A 20,061-nucleotide genomic window follows, 5' to 3' on the forward strand; every position below is an offset into this window, starting at 1 on the left:
TATAAAATGGATTGTAGTATGGGACATAGGTCGCTCGTACTTGCGTGTACAAAAGCCTGCGAGTAATTGTGTGCATTGGAATTATATTTGATGTTGCTCTAAGTACAGGGTATCTGCAAGCGCTCTGGTCGATATCGGTGGACTTAGGCGCGCACACAGCAACCCCTCCTGGATGTTGGAACTACATCCAAAGAGGACTGGTTTGCATTTTGTACATTGTTTTTTGTTTGCATCAGAATGGATGACCATGCCAATATTGGAAGGTTTGTTGACATCCAGAATATTGGGAAGCGTGTGTTTGTTTCTTATTTTAAGGTAAAGTTGAATTAAGGAGAATACCAAGTTACACCCACAGTGCAAGACACGTCCTACCTTGTACTTGATGTAGTATACACATGCGTGCGCACGAGCTCATTACGCTCAAGTGGCATCGGGCAGTGGACCCTTATAGCCCAAAAGAAAGAGCCAAGGTGTAGCAGAGATCCCTCCTCCCTTCGACTGTCGGAAAATTTAACATGCTCAAGTGAAAATACTTGCTTGACTTTGTCTTTATTCAAATGCACTCCTCCCTACGACAACTAAGGTCCCCCACTCCCTCGTCGCAGCCTTCCCTCTCGCTTATCCCACACGCACAGGTCAGGGTTCGAATCCCTTGGCAGAACCATATATATATATATATATATATATATATATATATATATATATATTATATATATATATATATATATATATATATATATATATATATATATATATATATATAATGTATATATAGTTAAAAGTATGGAGTTCCATCTGGAAGCAAAAAATCCGTAGATATCCCAGAAAGGCTCCGAGGGTTCCATGGCTGCCAGTTTTACTGTGACCAACTGAATTGAATTTGTTGTTATTGTTGGTATCGTTGGAAATATTTTTGCCAAAGTTAACCAAATTCTTCGTAAATTATGGAGATAAACTTGTTTCTCATTGCCGTAAAGTCTCGTCCTCTCAGAGCACCTGACCCCGTGAACAGCACAGTGCTTGGACCTAACGGGGCTCCTAACCCAGTATAACCCAACCCAACCATACCTAAATCATATAACGTAACCCAACCCAACCATACCATATATAATCCATGTAACTAAACCAAAACCAACCAAACCTAACCTAACCTACCCCAACCCACCCCAACCCACTCCAACCCAAGTCATCCTAACCCAACCTAACGTATCCGAACATAATTGACTCGCCACACGTAACCAACCTTACTTAATCAAACCTAAGTTACCATACCTTTTTAGGGAAAGGGGTTGTGTTGAGGTTTATTCCTATTTTTTTTCTGGTTGATGTGGTCATAAGTGAAGGAAGTAAGGAAGGAAGGTGGTTGTGGGGTCGGGGGGCTGGGTACAGGTTGCCATGTTTGGACTGGCCCCGTGATGACACGGCCTTGTCATGCCACTCCCCGTGACCGTCGGGGCCTGCGACCTCAGAGATGGAGTGTGATCGCGTTCAAAATGGAGGTGGAGGGTGGGGGTGAGGGTGAAGGTGAATTCTTAGGGACGGTGCAGGTATGGAGGAGGGTGGTCTTGTCCGGGTGGGTGGGTGGGCGTTAGGCTGCAGTGGACTTCAGCACTGCTGCTGCCGCTGGGTTGGGATGTGCGTGGTATGGTTATGGGTGAAGTGAATGGCACGCCGTGTGATGAAACAGGCATCCAACCATGCGAATGTATAGTACAGCAGGAAAATATGAAATTAACATAGTAGTCCTGTAACTTCAATTTTACAATCCATGACCGTCTCGCAGAGGATTCGTACCACACCTTATATACCCCACAGAGTCCACAGCACCCGCCTTTAACCACTCGACCACAGACGATCTAAAAGTGTACTAACTCGTAATCTAACTGATTACCGAGATTGGGGAGGTTGCTAACTGCCACCCATATAACCACCAAAATTTACAGTACACCTAATCGCACCAGTGGGAATGGTAAGGACTAGATCGAATCCCCCTCACGCTTCGTCATCGTAACTATGTGAATAATTCGCTAGTGGACAGCGACATCAATCTTACAATCCATGACCGTCGCGCAGAGGATTCGAACCACCGCCTATAGACCCAAGAGAGTCCACAGCACCCGCCTTTAACCACTCGACCACAGACGATCTAAAAGTGTACTAACTCGTAATCTAACTGATTACCGAGATTGGGGAGGTTGCTAACTGCCACCCATATAACCTCCTTTCTTTACAGTACACCTAATCGCACCAGTGGGAATGGTAAGGACTAGATCGAATCCCCCTCACGCTTCGTCATCGTAACTATGTGAATAATTCGCTAGTGGACAGCGACATCAATCTTACAATCCATGACCGTCGCGCAGAGGATTCGAACCACCGCCTATAGACCCAAGAGAGTCCACAGCACCCGCCTTTAACCACTCGACCACAGACGATCTAAAAGTGTACTAACTCGTAATCTAACTGATTACCGAGATTGGGGAGGTTGCTAACTGCCACCCATATAACCACCTTTTTACAGTACACCTAATCGCACCAGTGGGAATGGTAAGGACTAGATCGAATCCCCCTCACGCTTCGTCATCGTAACTATGTGAATAATTCGCTAGTGGACAGCGACATCAATCTTACAATCCATGACCGTCGCGCAGAGGATTCGAACCACCGCCTATAGACCCAAGAGAGTCCACAGCACCCGCCTTTAACCACTCGACCACAGACGATCTAAAAGTGTACTAACTCGTAATCTAACTGATTACCGAGATTGGGGAGGTTGCTAACTGCCACCCATATAACCACCTTTTTACAGTACACCTAATCGCACCACCTAATCGCACCACCTAATCGCTGTCCACTAGCGAATTATTCACATAGTTACGATGACGAAGCGTGAGGGGGATTCGATCTAGTCCTTACCATTCCCACTGGTGCGATTAGGTGTACTGTAAAAAGGTGGTTATATGGGTGGCAGTTAGCAACCTCCCCAATCTCGGTAATCAGTTAGATTACGAGTTAGTACACTTTTAGATCGTCTGTGGTCGAGTGGTTAAAGGCGGGTGCTGTGGACTCTCTTGGGTCTATAGGCGGTGGTTCGAATCCTCTGCGCGACGGTCATGGATTGTAAGATTGATGTCGCTGTCCACTAGCGAATTATTCACATAGTTACGATGACGAAGCGTGAGGGGGATTCGATCTAGTCCTTACCATTCCCACTGGTGCGATTAGGTGTACTGTAAAAAGGTGGTTATATGGGTGGCAGTTAGCAACCTCCCCAATCTCGGTAATCAGTTAGATTACGAGTTAGTACACTTTTAGATCGTCTGTGGTCGAGTGGTTAAAGGCGGGTGCTGTGGACTCTCTTGGGTCTATAGGCGGTGGTTCGAATCCTCTGCGCGACGGTCATGGATTGTAAGATTGATGTCGCTGTCCACTAGCGAATTATTCACATAGTTACGATGACGAAGCGTGAGGGGGATTCGATCTAGTCCTTACCATTCCCACTGGTGCGATTAGGTGTACTGTAAAAAGGTGGTTATATGGGTGGCAGTTAGCAACCTCCCCAATCTCGGTAATCAGTTAGATTACGAGTTAGTACACTTTTAGATCGTCTGTGGTCGAGTGGTTAAAGGCGGGTGCTGTGGACTCTCTTGGGTCTATAGGCGGTGGTTCGAATCCTCTGCGCGACGGTCATGGATTGTAAGATTGATGTCGCTGTCCACTAGCGAATTATTCACATAGTTACGATGACGAAGCGTGAGGGGGATTCGATCTAGTCCTTACCATTCCCACTGGTGCGATTAGGTGTACTGCAAAAAACGTGGTTTATGGGTGGCAGTTAGCAACCTCCCCAATCTCGGTAATCAGTTAGATTACGAGTTAGTACACTTTTAGATCGTCTGTGGTCGAGTGGTTAAAGGCGGGTGCTGTGGACTCTCTTGGGTCTATAGGCGGTGGTTCGAATCCTCTGCGCGACGGTCATGGATTGTAAGATTGATGTCGCTGTCCACTAGCGAATTATTCACACTGTAACTTCAAGTTAAAAAAAAAAGAAAGAAAAAAAAACAAATTTATCCAGTTCTTTTGAATGTGTGCTTTCTTTCACTCGGCCACTCCCCCTTTTGAGGGGGAAAGGGCATTTTGGTTTGTATACATCACAAATGGAAATCACAGTAGTAGTAGTAGTAGCAGCAGCTATGGAATAATTGTAGCGACTGTAGTAGTGTTGCACTTCAATGATTCTAAATGCAATTATTTGAAATGTGTTTGTGTAAAGGTTGAGAAAAGTTTGTGAAGTGGAAAGTTGCAGGTGGATATCACTAACATAACCACCACCACTAATACTACTACCACCACTGTACTACTACTACAATAGCACTGAGTGGAAAGAATGGGACATGAATGATAAATAGAGACCTGCATTGGGTAAGCTTTCTAGATGTTGAAATTGATGGACGATTGATGTGAGCTATTGAAGCGTAGAGGATCTTGTACCTCCTGTATCCGACGGGGATGGCAATATAGCATATAGGTTTGCCCAGTGGAAGCCATAACAGAAGAATAGTTAAAGAAAAAAACACACACACACACACACACACACACACACACACACACACACACACACACACACACCCACCCACCCACCCACCCACCCACCCCGTACGGAAAGTGTTAAGGTTGTCAAGAACGGAAGTGAGTTGGTGAGGTGTTTGCGTATGCGACTGTAAAAATTATCAAAGGAGTTGCCGTACGTACGGTGGAGGGGCTGTTGTCGGGGACAATTTTTTTTCCGGTATTATTATTATTGTGGTACCTGTCGAAGGTGTTGCCGGTTACCTGAAGGTTGCGGGTCTTCTGTAGAAGAGACCGGGGGCAGCGGATTGATTGATTGATCGACTTATGTTGATATTCGAGTTTCATTATGTGATTATCGGGTTTGGTGTAGTATATGGGTGTGGATTAGGGGTGGTGTTTGTAAGGAGGAGGAAGGGGTGTTACTAAAGAACTATTGTAATAATTGTGTATTTGGATTGTATAGCAGTCCAAGCAGCCAGTTTCCTCCTCTTCCCTCCTCGTTTTATGGCGGAGGTTTGCCATATTGTCAGAGTTGGAAATCGACTAAAGGGAGGGAGGGAGGGAAATGAAGTGAACTTGTGAGTGTCCTTCGTCCTAACTCGTTAACTAAAATTAAGGTTGCGGGGCTGGCACCCGTCGGACCTGAACCTAGCGGCGAACAGTTTATACTTGAAATCAGGTGGCGATGCCCACTTTATGCCACTGTTGGGAATGGCGGTACTATACCTGGAGTAGATCAGGAATGTCGGGCACCCCACGACCCTAGACAGCCCCAGTTGGGGGGGGGAGGAGGTGTCTTTAGATAGCTGACTGAGGGTTGCCTCTGAAGAGAAAAGGGCGAGCGAGGTGCCACGCCACCCTTCCTTCCGAGGTGTGAGGCCCAGGCGAAGAATGGCTGATGAGCACTGTAGCAGGTAGTGGCGTGGCGGAGGGATTGTTGGACCGCAGCCCCACAAAATTTGCAGTCTTCGTGATTTTCTTTCTCTCCCTGCGTGTAACACTTGCCACTTCCAACGATATCCAAGGCGGATCCTGTGGAAGATGGATTCCACCCATCTACCTGGACCCAGGTGGATAATAGCCTCGTACCAAGTGGGTTGTAGTACCGTCCTGAGGTCGAAGGCTGCTATGGTCAGCCCTGGCCATCAGTCTGGCCTTCTTGAAGGTGACACCTATGGACCTTAAAACCAGGAAGCAGTGCATTAGCGCCAGAAATAAAGCAAACAGAGCATTAGGCTTCATTGCTAGGACGGTAACGAATAGAAGTGCAGAGGTAATTATCAAACTCTATCTAGCGATAGTTAGACCCATCCTTGACTATGCGGTACAGTTTTGGTCTCCGTCCTACAGAATGGACATAAATTCACTAGAATCAGTACAGAGAAGAATGACCAAAATGATACAAGGACTCGGAAATTTGCCTTACGAAGAGAGGCTTAGGCACCTAAACTTACACTCTCTGGAAAGACGCAGAGTGCGGGGTGATCTAATAGAAGTGTTCAAGTGGATCAAAGGCTATAACAAGGGTGATGCAAACAAGGTCATCATAATAAAACAACAGGGCAGGACTCGCAGTAATGGGTATAAACTGGACAAATTTAGATTTAAGAAGGAAATAGGCAAGAATTGGTTTACAAATAGGGTGGTCGATGAATGGAATAAACTTAGTAACCACGTAGTAAGCGCTGAAACTATCAGTTGTTTTAAAAAACGATTAGACAACTTTATGGATGGGGACGACAGGTGGTGATGGATACGGAGCTGCCTAGTGTAGGCCTTATGGTCTTTTGCAGTCTCCTTTATTTCTTATGTTCTTATATTCTTATGTTCTATGTCTGTGCAGTCGTAGGCGCCAAGGCTGGCGTGATCCTGCTACTGAACCTCGTCGTAGCTTCATCATCATCATCATCATCATCATCATCATCATCATCATCATCATCATCACATCATCATCATCATCATCATCATCATCCGCAGTAGTGTTTCTTGGAATTCCAGTACGATGAGGATCTAGTAAAACCTTGCAGATCTCTCTTGCCGGTTCAACGAGTGCTGGTTGGACGTCATCCATTATTTTTCTCGACCTGATGACGTCAACGAGTCTGGATCATGACTGCCCCCTTCCCCAGCAGAGAGGGCGTGATCCAGGTCTTTGGGGACGGCAGCAAACTTCGTCCGTAGAGTGGAGCTGCCGTCACTCGGTTTTCCATAGCGTGATCACCCTATCGGCGGTTACAAGAACCGTTATCGTCGATTAATTTGTGTTTCTGTGTTGAGACCTTTGGATAGCAAAATAACAAGTAATGTATTGGTTGTGTTTTGTAGTCTAACTCGACTTGTTTCTTTTGCAGGTGCCTTAGATGATGAAGACTCCGACGATAATGGGGAGGATGGCGGTGGCGGAGGCGGTGGCGGTGGCGGCGGTGGTGGCGGCGGCGGCGGCGGTGGTGGCGGCGGCGGTGGTGGCGGCGGCGGCGGCGGTGGCGGCGGTGGCGGTGGAGGTGGAGGCGGCGGCGGCGGTGGCGGGGGCGGCGGCACGTACATCACCAGCACAGGTGAAACGCTGAACTCTGGGGAACGGCACCAACTGAAGCACCGTGAACTTTTCCTATCGCGACAAATCGAGACCTTGCCGGCCACACACATCCGCGGCAAGTGCACAGTCACACTCCTCAATGAAACGGAAGCACTGCTGGCCTACCTAAAAAAGGAGGTGAGTGGGGGAACTTAGTGCATTGCAGCAAACGGGAGGGGAGTGACCCTGAAGGTGGTGGCAGTGGCCTTGGACAGCAGCCCCAGGAAAAAAAGGCACTGTAGGGGATTATTATTGTTATTATTATTATTGTTATTATTATTATTATTATTATTATTGTTATTGTTATTATTATTATTGTTATTATTATTATTGTTGTTATTGTTATTACCGGTATTATTATTATTATTATTGTTATTATCATTGTTGTTATTGTTATTACCGGTATTATTATTATTATTATTATTATTATTTGTATTTCTATTTTTTTCCGGCTAACCATTTTCTTACCGCCGCTTACCTCTTGGACTAGGTTGCCCTTTTTCATCTATAACTGCCTCTTCTTCCCCTTCCTCCAAATCCCCCAAACCTGCCTCCTCCTCATCCTCTTCCTCCAACCTTTTCCTCCTCCTACTCCATTTTCTTCCTTTCCCTTCCCTTCCCTTTTCTTCCCTTTTCCATCCTATTTCCTCCTTCCTTTTCTCCGCGCCGTTTTCCTCCTCTTACACCCTTCCCACCTTCCCTCTCTTCCACCCTCCCTCTGCTTCCTCATCCCTTTTCCCACTTTTTTTTCCTCCTAATCCCCTCCCTTTCCCAGTTCCAACCTTGTCTTCCTCATCCATTTCCTTCTCTTTTATTCCTCCCATTTTTCTCCTAATTCCCTCCATTTCCACTTTCCCCCTCCCCCCTTCCCATCCTCCTTCCCCATCGTTCTCCCCATCGTTCTCCCCTTCCACTTCCATCTTCTACTCCTCCTCCCCATCTTTTCATCTTCATTTTTCTTTTTCTTCCTCTCCCCCATCTCCCGTCTCCCCATTTCCTCTTGTTCCCACGTATTTTTCTCATACTCTTCTTCCTCCTTTCTGTCTTCATCCCTCCTCCCTTTCCCCTCTCTCCTCCCTCTCTCCACTTCCCTTTTCATTCTTCCCGCTTTCATCTCCCCCTCCTCCCTTTTCCCTCATCCCTCTCACCCTTTTTCCCTCCCCTTCCCTCTTCCCTTTCCCTCTTCCCTTTCCTCCCCTCCCCTTCCCTCTTCCCTTTCCCTCTCCTCCCCTCCCCTTCCCTCTTCCCTTTCCTCCCCTTCCCTCTTCCCTTTCCTCCCCTTCCCTCTTCCCTTTCCTCCCCTCTTCCCTTTCCTCCCCTTCCCTCTTCCCTTTCCTCCCCTTCCCTCTTCCCTTTCCTCCCCTTCCCTCTTCCCTTTCCTCTCCTCCCCTTCCCTTTCCTCCCCTTCCCTCTTCCCTTTCCTCCCCTTCCCTCTTCCCTTTCCTCCCCTCCCCTCTTCCCTTTCCCCTCCCCTCCCCTCCCCTCCCCTCCCCTCCCCTCTTCCCCGCCACCCTTCCTCCCCTCCCGTCGTCTCCCTCTCCCTTCCCCGTCCCCGGCCTCCATTCCCTTCCCCATCGCCATAGTATCTCTTCTCCATCCACCTTCCCCATCCCCCGACCCTCTTCTCCCGCTCCCTTACCTCTCCCCCTTCCCTGTCCCCTTCTCCCGCCGTCTCCCATCTCCCTCCCCCTTCCCTCTCCCTCCCCCTTCCCTCTCCCTCCCCCTTCCCTCTCCCCCTTCCCTCTCCCCCTTCCCTCTCCCCCTTCCCTCTCCCCCTTCCCTCTCCCCCTTCCCTCTCCCCCTTCCCTCTCCCCCTTCCCTCTCCCCCTTCCCCATCCCCCTTCCCCATCCCCCTTCCCCATCCCCTTTGCTGTCGTCACCACCTTCTCCCATCTCCTTCCCTCATCTCTCACTCCCTTCCCCGCTCCTGATCTTTTCCTTCTCCTTCTCCATCACCATCCCTCTTCTCCATCCACCTTCCCCGTCCTCCTTCCTCCATTTCCCCCCTCTTCCGCCTCCTTCCTCTTCCCACCTTCCTCCTCCTCCCGCCTTCCTCATCCTCCCGCCTTCCTCCTCCTCCCGCCTCCTTCCTCCTCCTCCCGCCTCCTTCCTCCTCCTCCCGCCTCCTTCCTCCTCCTCCCGCCTCCTTCCTCCTCCTCCCGCCTCCTTCCTCCTCCTCCCGCCTCCTTCCTCCTCCTCCCGCCTCCTTCCTCCTCCTCCCGCCTCCTTCCTCCTCCTCCCGCCTCCCTCCTCCTCCTCCCGCCTCCTTCCTCCTCCTCCCGCCTCCTTCCTCCTCCTCCTCCCGCCTCCTTCCTCCTCCTCCCGCCTCCTTCCTCCTCCTCCCGCCTCCTTCCTCCTCCTCCCGCCTCCTTCCTCCTCCTCCCGCCTCCTTCCTCCTCCTCCCGCCTCCTTCCTCCTCCTCCCGCCTCCTTCCTCCTCCTCCCGCCTCCTTCCTCCTCCTCCCGCCTCCTTCCTCCTTCTTCCTCCTCCTCCCGCCTCCTTCCTCCTTCTTCCTCCTCCTCCCGCCTCCTTCCTCCTTCTTCCTCCTCCTCCCGCCTCCTTCCTCCTCCTCCCGCCTCCTTCCTCCTCCTTCCTCCTCCTCCCGCCTCCCTCCTCCTCACGCCTCCCTCCTCCTCACGCCTCCCGTCTCCTTCCTCCTCCTCCCGCCTCCTTCCTCCTCCCCCCGCCTCCTTCCTCCTCCTCCCGCCTCCTTTCTCCTCCCGCCTCCTTCCTCTTCCCGCCTCTTCTTCTCCCTTCCCTCCTCTTCCTCTCCTTTCTCGTCTCCCTCTCCTTTCTCGTCTCCCACCCTTCTTTTCCCCCACCATTCTCTTCCCCCACCATTCTCTTCCTTCTCTCTCCTCTTCCTTCTCTCTCCTCTTCCTTCTCTCTCCTCTTCCTCCTCCCTCCTCTTCCTCCTCCCTCCTCTTCCTCCTCCCTCCTCTTCCCCTTTCCCTCCCTCCTCTTCCCCTTTCCCTCCCTCCTCTTCCCCTTTCCCTCCCTCCTCTTCCCCTATCCCTCCCTCCTCTTCCCCTTTCCCTCCCTCCTCTTCCCCTTTCCCTCCCTCCTCTTCCCCTTTCCCTCCCTCCTCTTCCCCTTTCCCTCCCTCCTCTTCCCCTTGCCCCTCCCTCTTCTTCCCCCTTGCCTCCCTCTTATTCCCCCTTCCCTCTCTCCTCTTCCTCCTTCCATCCCTCCTCTTCCCCCTCCCTCCCTCCTCTTCCCCCTTCCCTCCCTCCTCTTCCCCTTTCCCTCCCTCCTCTTCCCCTTTCCCTCCCTCCTCTTCCCCTTTCCCTCCCTCCTCTTCCCCTTTCCCTCCCTCCTCTTCCCCTTTCCCTCCCTCCTCTTCCCCTTTCCCTCCCTCCTCTTCCCCTTTCCCTCCCTCCTCTTCCCCTTTCCCTCCCTCCTCTTCCCCTCCCTCCCCTTCCCCTTCCCCTCCCTCCTTTTCCCCTTCCCCTTCCCCTCCCTCCTTTTCCCCTTCCCCTCCCTCCTTTTCCCCTTCCCCTTCCCCTCCCCCTCCCTCCTTTTCCCCTTCCCCTCCCTCCTTTTCCCCTTCCCCTTCCCCTCCCTCCTCTTCCCCTTTCCCTCCCTCCTCTTCCCCTTTCCCTCCCTCCTCTTCCCCTTTCCCTCCCTCCTCTTCCCCTTTCCCTCCCTCCTCTTCCCCTTCCCCTCCCTCCTCTTCCCCTTCCCCTCCTTCCTCTTCCCCTTCCCCTCCTCCACTTCCCCTTACCCTCCCTCCTCGTCCCCTTCCCCTCCCTCCTGTTCCCCTTCCCCTCCCTCCTGTTCCCCTTCCCCTCCCTCCTGTTCCCCTTCCCCTCCCTCCTCTTCCCCTTCCCCTCCCTCCTCTTCCCCTTCCCCTCCCTCCTGTTCCCCTTCCCCTCCCTCCCCTTCCCCTCCCTCCTCTTCCCCTCCCTCCTCTTCCCCTTCCCCTCCCTCCTCTTCCCCTCCCTCCTCTTCCCCTTCCCCTCCCTCCTCTTCCCCTTCCCCTCCCTCCTCTTCCCCTCCCTCCTCTTCCCCTCCCTCCTCTTCCCCTCCCCTCCCTCCTCTTCCCCTCCCCTCCCTCCTCTTCCCCTCCCTCCTCTTCCACTTCCCCTCCCTCCTCTTCCCCTTCCCCTCCCTCCTCTTCCCCTTCCCCTCCCTCCTCTTCCCCTTCCCCTCCCTCCTCTTCCCCTTCCCCTCCCTCATCTTCCCCTTCCCCTCCCTCATCTTCCCCTTCCCCTCCCTCATCTTCCCCTTTCCCTCCCTCATCTTCCCCTTTCCCTCCCTCATCTTCCCCTTTCCCTCCCTCATCTTCCCCTTTCCCTCCCTCATCTTCCCCTTTCCCTCCCTCCACTTGCCCTTTCCCTCCCTCCACTTGCCCTTTCCCTCCCTCCACTTGCCCTTTCCCTCCCTCCACTTGCCCTTTCCCTCCCTCCACTTGCCCTTTCCCTCCCTCCTCTTGCCCTCTCCTCATTCTTCCTTTCTCTTCGGCTCGCCATCCTCCCACCCCCCACTTTTCCTTTCTTCCTCCCTCCCCTCCCACCTCCTATCATCTCCTTTTTTCCCCTCCTACCTCTCCCTTGCTCCTTCATTCTTCACTTCCCTCATGATTCCTCCTCATCCCACCTCAACTTAGTCAAGATACTGTTATGCATTTTTTTTTTATGTTGGTTTATTTTTGTTTGGTAAGGGTTACTCAGAGTAAATCTTAGCATGTATATGTATTTGCTAATCATCAAAAATATTTTTGTTGAAATGATTCTTAAATTTTAGTTGATAGAAGGGATGTGTGGGAAGATGGTAGCAAGCAAAGTAAATGGCAATGATTTTAGTACAATGAATAAAGAAATTCTTAATGTAATACCTTTAGTAGTATTGTGGAGATGAGGATTGGCACTGGAACTTAAGGCTAGAGCATGGAACTTTATGCAGTAGCAAACATCCACTGAAGAAGGCCCAAGATGAAATGTTTGGATCTGAGTAAAATTATGTACTCTGCCCAGAAGTTTCGTTGTCAGTCCTCATCCATATTCTGTCAAGCATTCATTGATATCATGTAAGAAGGGGGTTTGATGGATTATGATTGAAATAATGAAAAGGAATTTTGTAAATGACTTTGAGATATGTCATTGGGTGACTTGTTTATTTTCTATTAAATGTATTTTTGCATCTGCATTGTGTAATCAATTTCTTAATGAAATTTCTCCTTGTTTTCAGGATTCCTTCTTCTACTCCCTTGTGTATGACCCTCAACAGAAAACATTATTAGCTGACAAAGGTGAAATTAGAGTTGGGTCTAGATACCAAGCAGATATTACTCCCTTATTAAAAGAAGGTTGGTACCAAAAAGTTCCCTCCATTTGATTTGAAAGAATTTGCACATTGTTGAAATACTGTGGCTTTTTGAGTTCAGTGTACTGTTGGTTGCTGATGTAGCAAAGCAAAGTGAAATTGTCCGGCATACTGCACATCAGTTACAGTTACACATTTGAAAACTGGTATATTAGTTTATTATGTATTTTCATATTAATTTGGCTCCAGGAGGAGCCAAGATATGAGGGAGGGAGAGAGGAGGGTGAATGGGAGTGGATTATGTGGGGATGGAATGGGTGGGAGTGGATTTAATGCATTTGTTTTTGGGCTACCTCCCTTGTAAGGGAGGCGCTGAATGATCATTTTGGTCCCAGTGCCTGGCCGTCGGCCAAAAACTCATAAAATCAACCCTTGTAAGGGGGAATAGCCATTGGTATATGTATGTATATTAATTTTATGGACTACCTTTGCACTCTTTATTTTACATGTTACTGTCTTCTTCAAATGTTATGTAATCATTATGACCATAGTTTTGGGGACTGGAGTACCAACCTCACATGGCCACATTTGGAGTGTATAAGTTGGAGAGTTGAGGCATTGTGAACACTGGTTACTTGGCAATTTCAGTCAAGGGCTGCTGAGCCTTTGTGGGTCCAGCCTTCTCTAGGTGCCTCTCTGGGAAAGTGTACGACCTTGACTTTGCTTTACACAAATTAGACCTGATGCTTTGCATACACCCAGACTGTTTAAAATGCATACATTTACCAAGAGACTTTTCCCTCTTATAAAGGGGTAGCCTAGTTAAGGCGTACACCCATTAAACATTCATTTCTTCCATTTTAGTTCCTTTTGGATGAAGGGTCATTCTCTCTCTCTCTCTCTCTCTCTCTCTCTCTCTCTCTCTCTCTCTCTCTCTCTCTCTCTCTCTCTCTCTCTCTCTCTCTCTCTCTCTCTCCAATCTTTCCAATCTCTCAAGATGATGCCTTCCATTTGATGGATAGTATGAAATATTAATTTATGTTATTTCACAGGTGAAGAAGATACTCGGGATTTAAGAGAGTTGGAAACTTTAGTCTGGACACCAGATCATGGCCTAACAGATAGACAAATTGACCAATTTTTGGTGATATCACGGTCTGTTGGCACCTTTGCACGTGCCCTTGACTGCTCCTCGTCCGTCAAACAACCTTCCTTACACATGAGTGCAGCAGCTGCTTCTAGAGATGTCACATTGGTGAGTTGGGGATCACTTGAAATTTTTGCATGGTGGCTAAAGCAAGAGCCTATACCTCCCTTATAAGGGAGATGATGAAATTTTTGCATGTGGGCTCAAGTAAGGGCCTGTATCTCCCTTATAAGGGTGATGATGAAATAATTGCATGTTGGCTGAAACAAGGGTCTGTACCTCCCTTCCTCCTCTCTCCAGATGATGATAATATTCCTTAGACTGTCTGGCTGAGCCGTCTGCTCTCCCTGAGGAATGACAATGCTGGAATGTGGTTTTTCCATAAATCCCTTATAGAGTATATGTTGTGTTGTTTGCATGCATAATTGTGTGCATTGCACTCTTACATAAGTATTGAATAGTGTTTGAGGTGATGTGTTACATCCTGGACAGATATGCACAATTTGTTAATCCATCTGTGTCTGGTAATTTAGGAGGGCTGGATGGTGGCCACAATGCAGTCTGGCCAGGTGGACTCTGTCCTCTTTGGTGAGAGAGGATTCAGATGGATGGATGGATGTCAGGGTTGCATGCAGTAGTGTGTTGTCTTTCAGTCTATTGATGGAGCAGTGAGTGAAATGATTGTGGATATGTGGCTGGATGTGGGTACCTGGTGGTTGTGGAGGAAAAGGAGAGAGTATTTATGTGGGATATAGGTATTTAGTTGTTGTTTTGATGCATATTGGCATGTGTGGGTGTTCTGCTATGTAGTGTAATAGGTGTGCTGTGTTTGTGGAGGCTGTGGCACTTGTTTGTTTGCCTCTTGTGTCAAGGTGATCCTTTAAGGACTTTCATTTCTTTGTGTAAATGGTCTGTAGGTATTCTATATGTGCAACCTGTGGTTGTCTTTATATTTTTGTTTTGAATGGTCTGCAGGGTGGTGTGATGTGTCTTAATGAGATTAACTCCTTCCATACAATGACGCTTACGGAGGCATCATGAGGCGCGTGTGGGTATATGAAGATGGCAGTGTTAGCGTCTTGATTATATCTATTTTGTAGTTGTAGTAAGGTGATGAGATGTACAAGGGGAGTGGATGGCAGCAAATTGGAAGTGAGTATTAAGGGAGAGAGACTGGAGGAAGTGGATAGCTTTAGACACTTGGGTGTGAATGTGGTGGGAAAGGGAGGTGTGGAGGTGGAGGTAGACTCTAGATTGAGTGAAGCAAGTAAATGCCTTGGGAGATTAAAAAGTGTAATTAGAAATAGACATTTGGGAATGGATGCTAAGAGGAGATTGTATGAAGGGGTGATTGTGCCAACAGCACTGAATGTGGCAGAAACATGGAACCTAAGAGAGGAAGAGAGAATGTGTTTGAGATGAGATAGAGTAAGAAATGAGGAGGAGAGCAGGGGTGGAAAAGGAGTTGAGAGATAGTGTTGATGAAGGAGTATTGGGATGGTTTGGAGACATTGAAAGAATGAGTTAAGAAAGATTAGTACAGATGTGTGGAAGGCAGAGGTGGATGGAATGAACATGAGAGAGTGTCCGAGGATGAGATGGGTAGATGGGATTAAAGGGGCATTGGTATAGAGGGGAATGTCTGTTGAGGAAGGACAGGAAAAGACAGAAGATGACAGAAGATAGGGGTGAGTGGGTAATGGTTGTGTGTGGATGATGCTGTGATGTGTGGGAGTAAATGGGTGGGGATAGGGAATGAGGGAGTATGTGTGAATGATATTTTGATGCAGCCCAAGGGGATTTCTTCCCATTTTCTCTTTCTGCATGAAGGGATGGAGAGGGGGGGTTGCCAATTAAATGAAGTGGCCTTGCTGTGGATGTGCTGTGTCTTGCAACAATGCTTCTGACCCAGGGCAGTGGGCGAGATGCAGAGATGACCTGTCATCCAATAGGAGATGAGAAAAGAGGGAGGGAGGCTCCGATGAGTGGGAGTGGAATATGATAGCGTGCAGCTGATACTCTAGGGTCTATATGGGGTGCCTCTATGTGCCAGAGCCACACATCATTTTGTGAGTGTTGTAGGAAATCTGTACTCTTGGGGAAATTATGCTACTTTATTATAATGCAAATGTCCCTCTGTTATGCTGTCCCTCCCCACTCTTAATATTGTCCTGTACCACTTCTCTGAATATACATTCCCATTTTTGCCAAACTCTTTGGTACTGGAGAAAGAATACTGCCACCGAGTGTTTCCATTTAGTTATAAAGGTGACCAAAAAGGGACAGAGGAGAGGACCAGGTATCCTCTCTGTAGCCCTAAAGGGTACATTTCTAAAGAAAGTCAAGGCGTAAGAGGGTCTGGGAGTTTTCCAAACAAAACTCTAAAGTTTGGGTCTTTTAATGTGTGGGGATGTGGTATAGATGAGAGTAAAAGGGAAGAGATAGGTAGTATGTTCATGAGAAGAACGATGGATGTGTTGGCATTGAATGAAACTAAATTGAAAGGAAAGGTTGATTTTGAGTTTGGGGGTGCAATGGGGAGGGTGTTGGGAGTAAAGAGAGGATGAGGGAGAGAAGGGGTGGCTCTACTAATAAGTGAAGAGATAGGTAAATGTGAGGTGGAGTGAAAGGTTTCTTCAAGGTTAATGTGGATGAAGGTGAAACTGGGAAGAGAGATGCAAGTCTTTTTAAGTGGATATGGGCCTGGTAGTGAGAAGAGTGTAGAGTGGAGCTTTGGAGTTTGAATGATGCAGAAAAGAAGAACCTAATTAGGTTCAAGGTAAAGTGTTTTAAGAAGTATGGTGGATGTAATGAGGACAGAGTAAAAAATGTGGAAATGAGGTGGAGAGTGGGTGTGGGAAGAGAGCTGGCAGATAGGCTTGATCTAGGGATGTTGAGATGGTTTGAACATATGGAAAGAATCAGTGAGGGAAGACTAGTATTAAAAAAAAAAACTAGAAGGCAGAAGTGGAGAGTGAACTTAAGGAGAAGACCTAGAGGTGGATAGATTGGATGAAGGGGGCATTGGACAAGGAAAGGAGAGTGCAAGAGATGCAAGTGAATGGAAAGTAATTGTAGATAGATTAGTAAATGATAACCCAAAGGGATATTCTTGTCTACTCAGGGTGGGATTGCTGCATTGCCATTGACTTGAGCATTGTAATGGGGGTCAAGGATGACCCATCGACAAAGTGCTAAGTTAGATGGGACAAATGGATTTCGAGATTGGTTGAGAGTTAGGGTATGCTCTGACTTGATCACCCCTTTTAAGGGGGAAGAGATATTTTGGTGTATGAAAGTATGCATTATTTTTCCCACACTTATATTTATGTGTACAATTTCTTTTCACAGTTCCATGCTATGGATACGTTACACAAGCATATATATGACCTAAATGCTGCTGTGTGTTCATTGGTACCTTCCACTGGTCCAGTGCTTTGTCGAGATGAGATGGAAGAATGGTCAGCATCTGAAGCTAATTTGTTTGAAGAAGCTCTTGAGAAATATGGAAAGGACTTCAATGATATCAGACAAGATTTTGTAAGTGAAAACTTTAAAATGTAATAGGAATATGTAACTTTGTGGTGAGGATATGTCTTAAATGGAGGATTTCAGCTTTGTGTCTCTATCTTAGTATTGGTGTTTGCCTTAGAAGTCTTATTGTCTTTAAAGGGTTTTGAATAGATGAAGGGTGGGTATATGCTTTGATTTGGTTACCCTTTATGTAAAGGGGAATTTATTTATTTTATTTATATTTTATTTTATTTATTTTTAACTTATTTTATTTATTTATTTATTTATTTATTTATTTATTTATTTTTTTTTTTGTATCTGGTGTCTATCTATACTAAGGGCTTTTCCCCCCATACCAGGAAGTAGTCAAAGTCAAATGGCATATACCCACTCTCTCCTATTTCATCTCCACCCATTCCACCCCCATTCCACCACCCTTTCCTCCCTCGCATGTATCTCCCTCTCTGTATTTTATGGAACAATGTGAAATTTGTATTTTTAGATTATTATGTTTCATATTTGTTTTTCAGTTACCTTGGAAAACACTTAAGAATATCATAGAATATTATTACATGTGGAAAACTACAGACAGATATGTTCAACAAAAAAGAGTGAAAGCAGTGGAAGCAGAGTCCAAACTCAAGCAAGTTTACATTCCTAATTAGTAAGTATTTTTGTCAGTCCATTGTTCCCTCTCTTGTATTCTTTGTGAATTAATGAGAGTTACAGGAAAGAAACTTAGCAGTTGTATTATGGAAATTATTGTTAACCTCTTCAATATGAGTCGAATTCTTGCATGCAGCGTCAGTTGCTGATGTACGATGATTTGATGATGCATGACAATACTCACATTATTAGATATAAAGTTACAGCTGTATTACTCGTTCTCTTTCACCCTGAATATTTATAACATCAGAAAACATGATTAAGCTTGTTCACAGAATATGGGGGTCACTCAATTACAACTACAAAACAAATATAATCAAGTCTTTGACACTGTCTTCATGATGCTGAATTTGGCATCATCATATGGGAGGGGTTAAACAAAATTACTTACATTATCAGTGTGTGTACAATAATAAATCAACCTATGCAGCAATTGGTGATAGTAACAATGATCTCATGAAATAGTTTTTGAACTAATGACTGATTTAGGTCCAATGGTACTCCTGTATATTAATGAAAAAAATAACCTTAATTTGTTTGTGTCTCCATAGATGGACAAAAAGAAGGTAGTTATACAAACAGCTCCAGAGCCACACTATGACATTGTAACATGGGTTAGGATTAGGGAGGACTTGTTCAAATAACAAGGTGGTAGTGCAAAACAAGGGAGCATGTGGAGATTGGCTGCATAGTAGAACTAGGGAGGCATATGAGGTACAGAAGGAAGAGAGTAGATACAAAACACAAGGTGGGGGAAGCAAGAAGAGAAATTTAAAGTGGGATAGGTATTTGATGGAGAATTTTTAAATTGATTAAAAGATGTTTTGGAAGGAAAAGAAAAGAGTGATTCAGGTAGAGAAGAAAAGGTAAATGATGCAGACATACAAATGCTGACAGAAGTGAAGGCAGTATGGGGATTGTGAGTAGAATAGTTCAGTAATTTATTAAATATGGAAGAGGTGAGGGAGGGTTTGTAGCATTTGGAGACAGTTGGCATAAGTTCTGAAGGCAATTGCTCTAGGGTTGAAGGAGTTGCTAGATAAAATTATTAATATATGGGAATTGTGCATAAATTATTCTACAAGTTTATACATGTTTGTACAAGTTGATACAAGATTACAAAGAAATTAAATAGATACCTTGTCTTTTGCAGTAACAAGCCAAACCCAGCAGCACTGTCCAATGGCAAGTCTGTTATCAATGGAAATGGAACTGAATCTTCTGTTACAGGCAAAGCGTGTGAATCTTGTCAATGTAAGTTCCCATCAGTTGTTTTACATATATATATATATATATATATATATATTGAATAATGTAGATGTAGTAGTGCATGAGTAAAATAAAACTTAAACCTACTCTCGCAGAGAAATAAGCGGAGATACAGAGTAAACCATTAGTGGTCAAAAATATATGGTTTACTCTATATCTCAGCTTATTTTTCTCCGGGAGTGGGATTAAGTATATATATATATATATATATATATATATATATATATATATATATATATATATATATATATATATAGACACACACACACACATATATATATGATATGCGTGCATGCACACATACTACATAGAGATCTGAATAGGGTCTGGGAATGAAGTCAGAAGTGGGAAGTGGACTTCAATATTAAGAAATGTAGCATAATGGAATTTGGAAAAAGTAAGAAAAGGATATTAGGACAATATAAAATTTGTGAAAAAGAAGTAACGAAAGGGGGATCTGAAAAAGAACTGGGAGTGATCATCATAAAAGATTCAACTAGGTAAAACTAAATACATGTATATACATATATATATACACACGTATATCAACGGCTTTTTTCCCCCTTACAAGGTAGCCAAAGTCAAAAGCATAAATTCGCTCCCACCCATTTCATCCCAACACGCTCCACTCCCATTCACCACCCCTCCCCCCTCTTTTCTTGGTTCCTGCATGATGGGACATCCCTACATCTCACCTACTACTATGGATGTGTGCTGCAAGACACCACAAATCCATAGGAAGGCCACTTCATTTAATCAGCGACCCCCTCTCTGTCCCCTTGTTCAGAAAAAAGAAGCCAGGGAGAAATCCCCTTGGGCTGCATCAAAATATAATTCACAAATTCTCCCTCAATCCCCCATCTCCCACCTATTCCCTTCCATATATCACATCACTCATACACAGCCATTCATCACTACCCCCAATCTTCTCTTGTCACCCTTCCTTCCTTAACTAACAGACAGGCCTTTCTTTCCCAATGCACCTTTTACCTTATCCATCCATCTCATCCTTGATGGCCCTCTCAAGCTCACTTCCTCCACTTCTGCCTTCCAC

At 46.4% G+C, this 20,061-nt stretch overlaps 1 protein-coding gene across 15 annotated transcripts in view; it reads left to right on the top strand.

Annotated features, from left to right (window-relative positions):
* The window catches only part of MTA1-like (metastasis associated 1-like), a 302,424-nt gene that overhangs the window by 147,260 nt on the left and 135,103 nt on the right, over window positions 1–20,061 (top strand). For all 15 annotated transcript variants that reach the window (XM_076192744.1, XM_076192742.1, XM_076192745.1 and 12 more), the window contains exons 4-9: window positions 6,924–7,285; window positions 12,338–12,455; window positions 13,465–13,667; window positions 16,911–17,099; window positions 17,603–17,736; window positions 18,892–18,992. In XM_076192744.1, the coding sequence (XP_076048859.1) occupies window positions 6,924–7,285; window positions 12,338–12,455; window positions 13,465–13,667; window positions 16,911–17,099; window positions 17,603–17,736; window positions 18,892–18,992 (1,107 nt within the window). The remainder of the gene's footprint in view (window positions 1–6,923; window positions 7,286–12,337; window positions 12,456–13,464; window positions 13,668–16,910; window positions 17,100–17,602; window positions 17,737–18,891; window positions 18,993–20,061) is intronic.

The sequence above is a fragment of the Oratosquilla oratoria genome, chromosome 11, assembly GCF_046742065.1.
Source record: "Oratosquilla oratoria isolate Oo_2021 chromosome 11, ASM4674206v1, whole genome shotgun sequence".
NCBI classification, from domain to species: Eukaryota; Metazoa; Arthropoda; class Malacostraca; order Stomatopoda; family Squillidae; genus Oratosquilla; species Oratosquilla oratoria.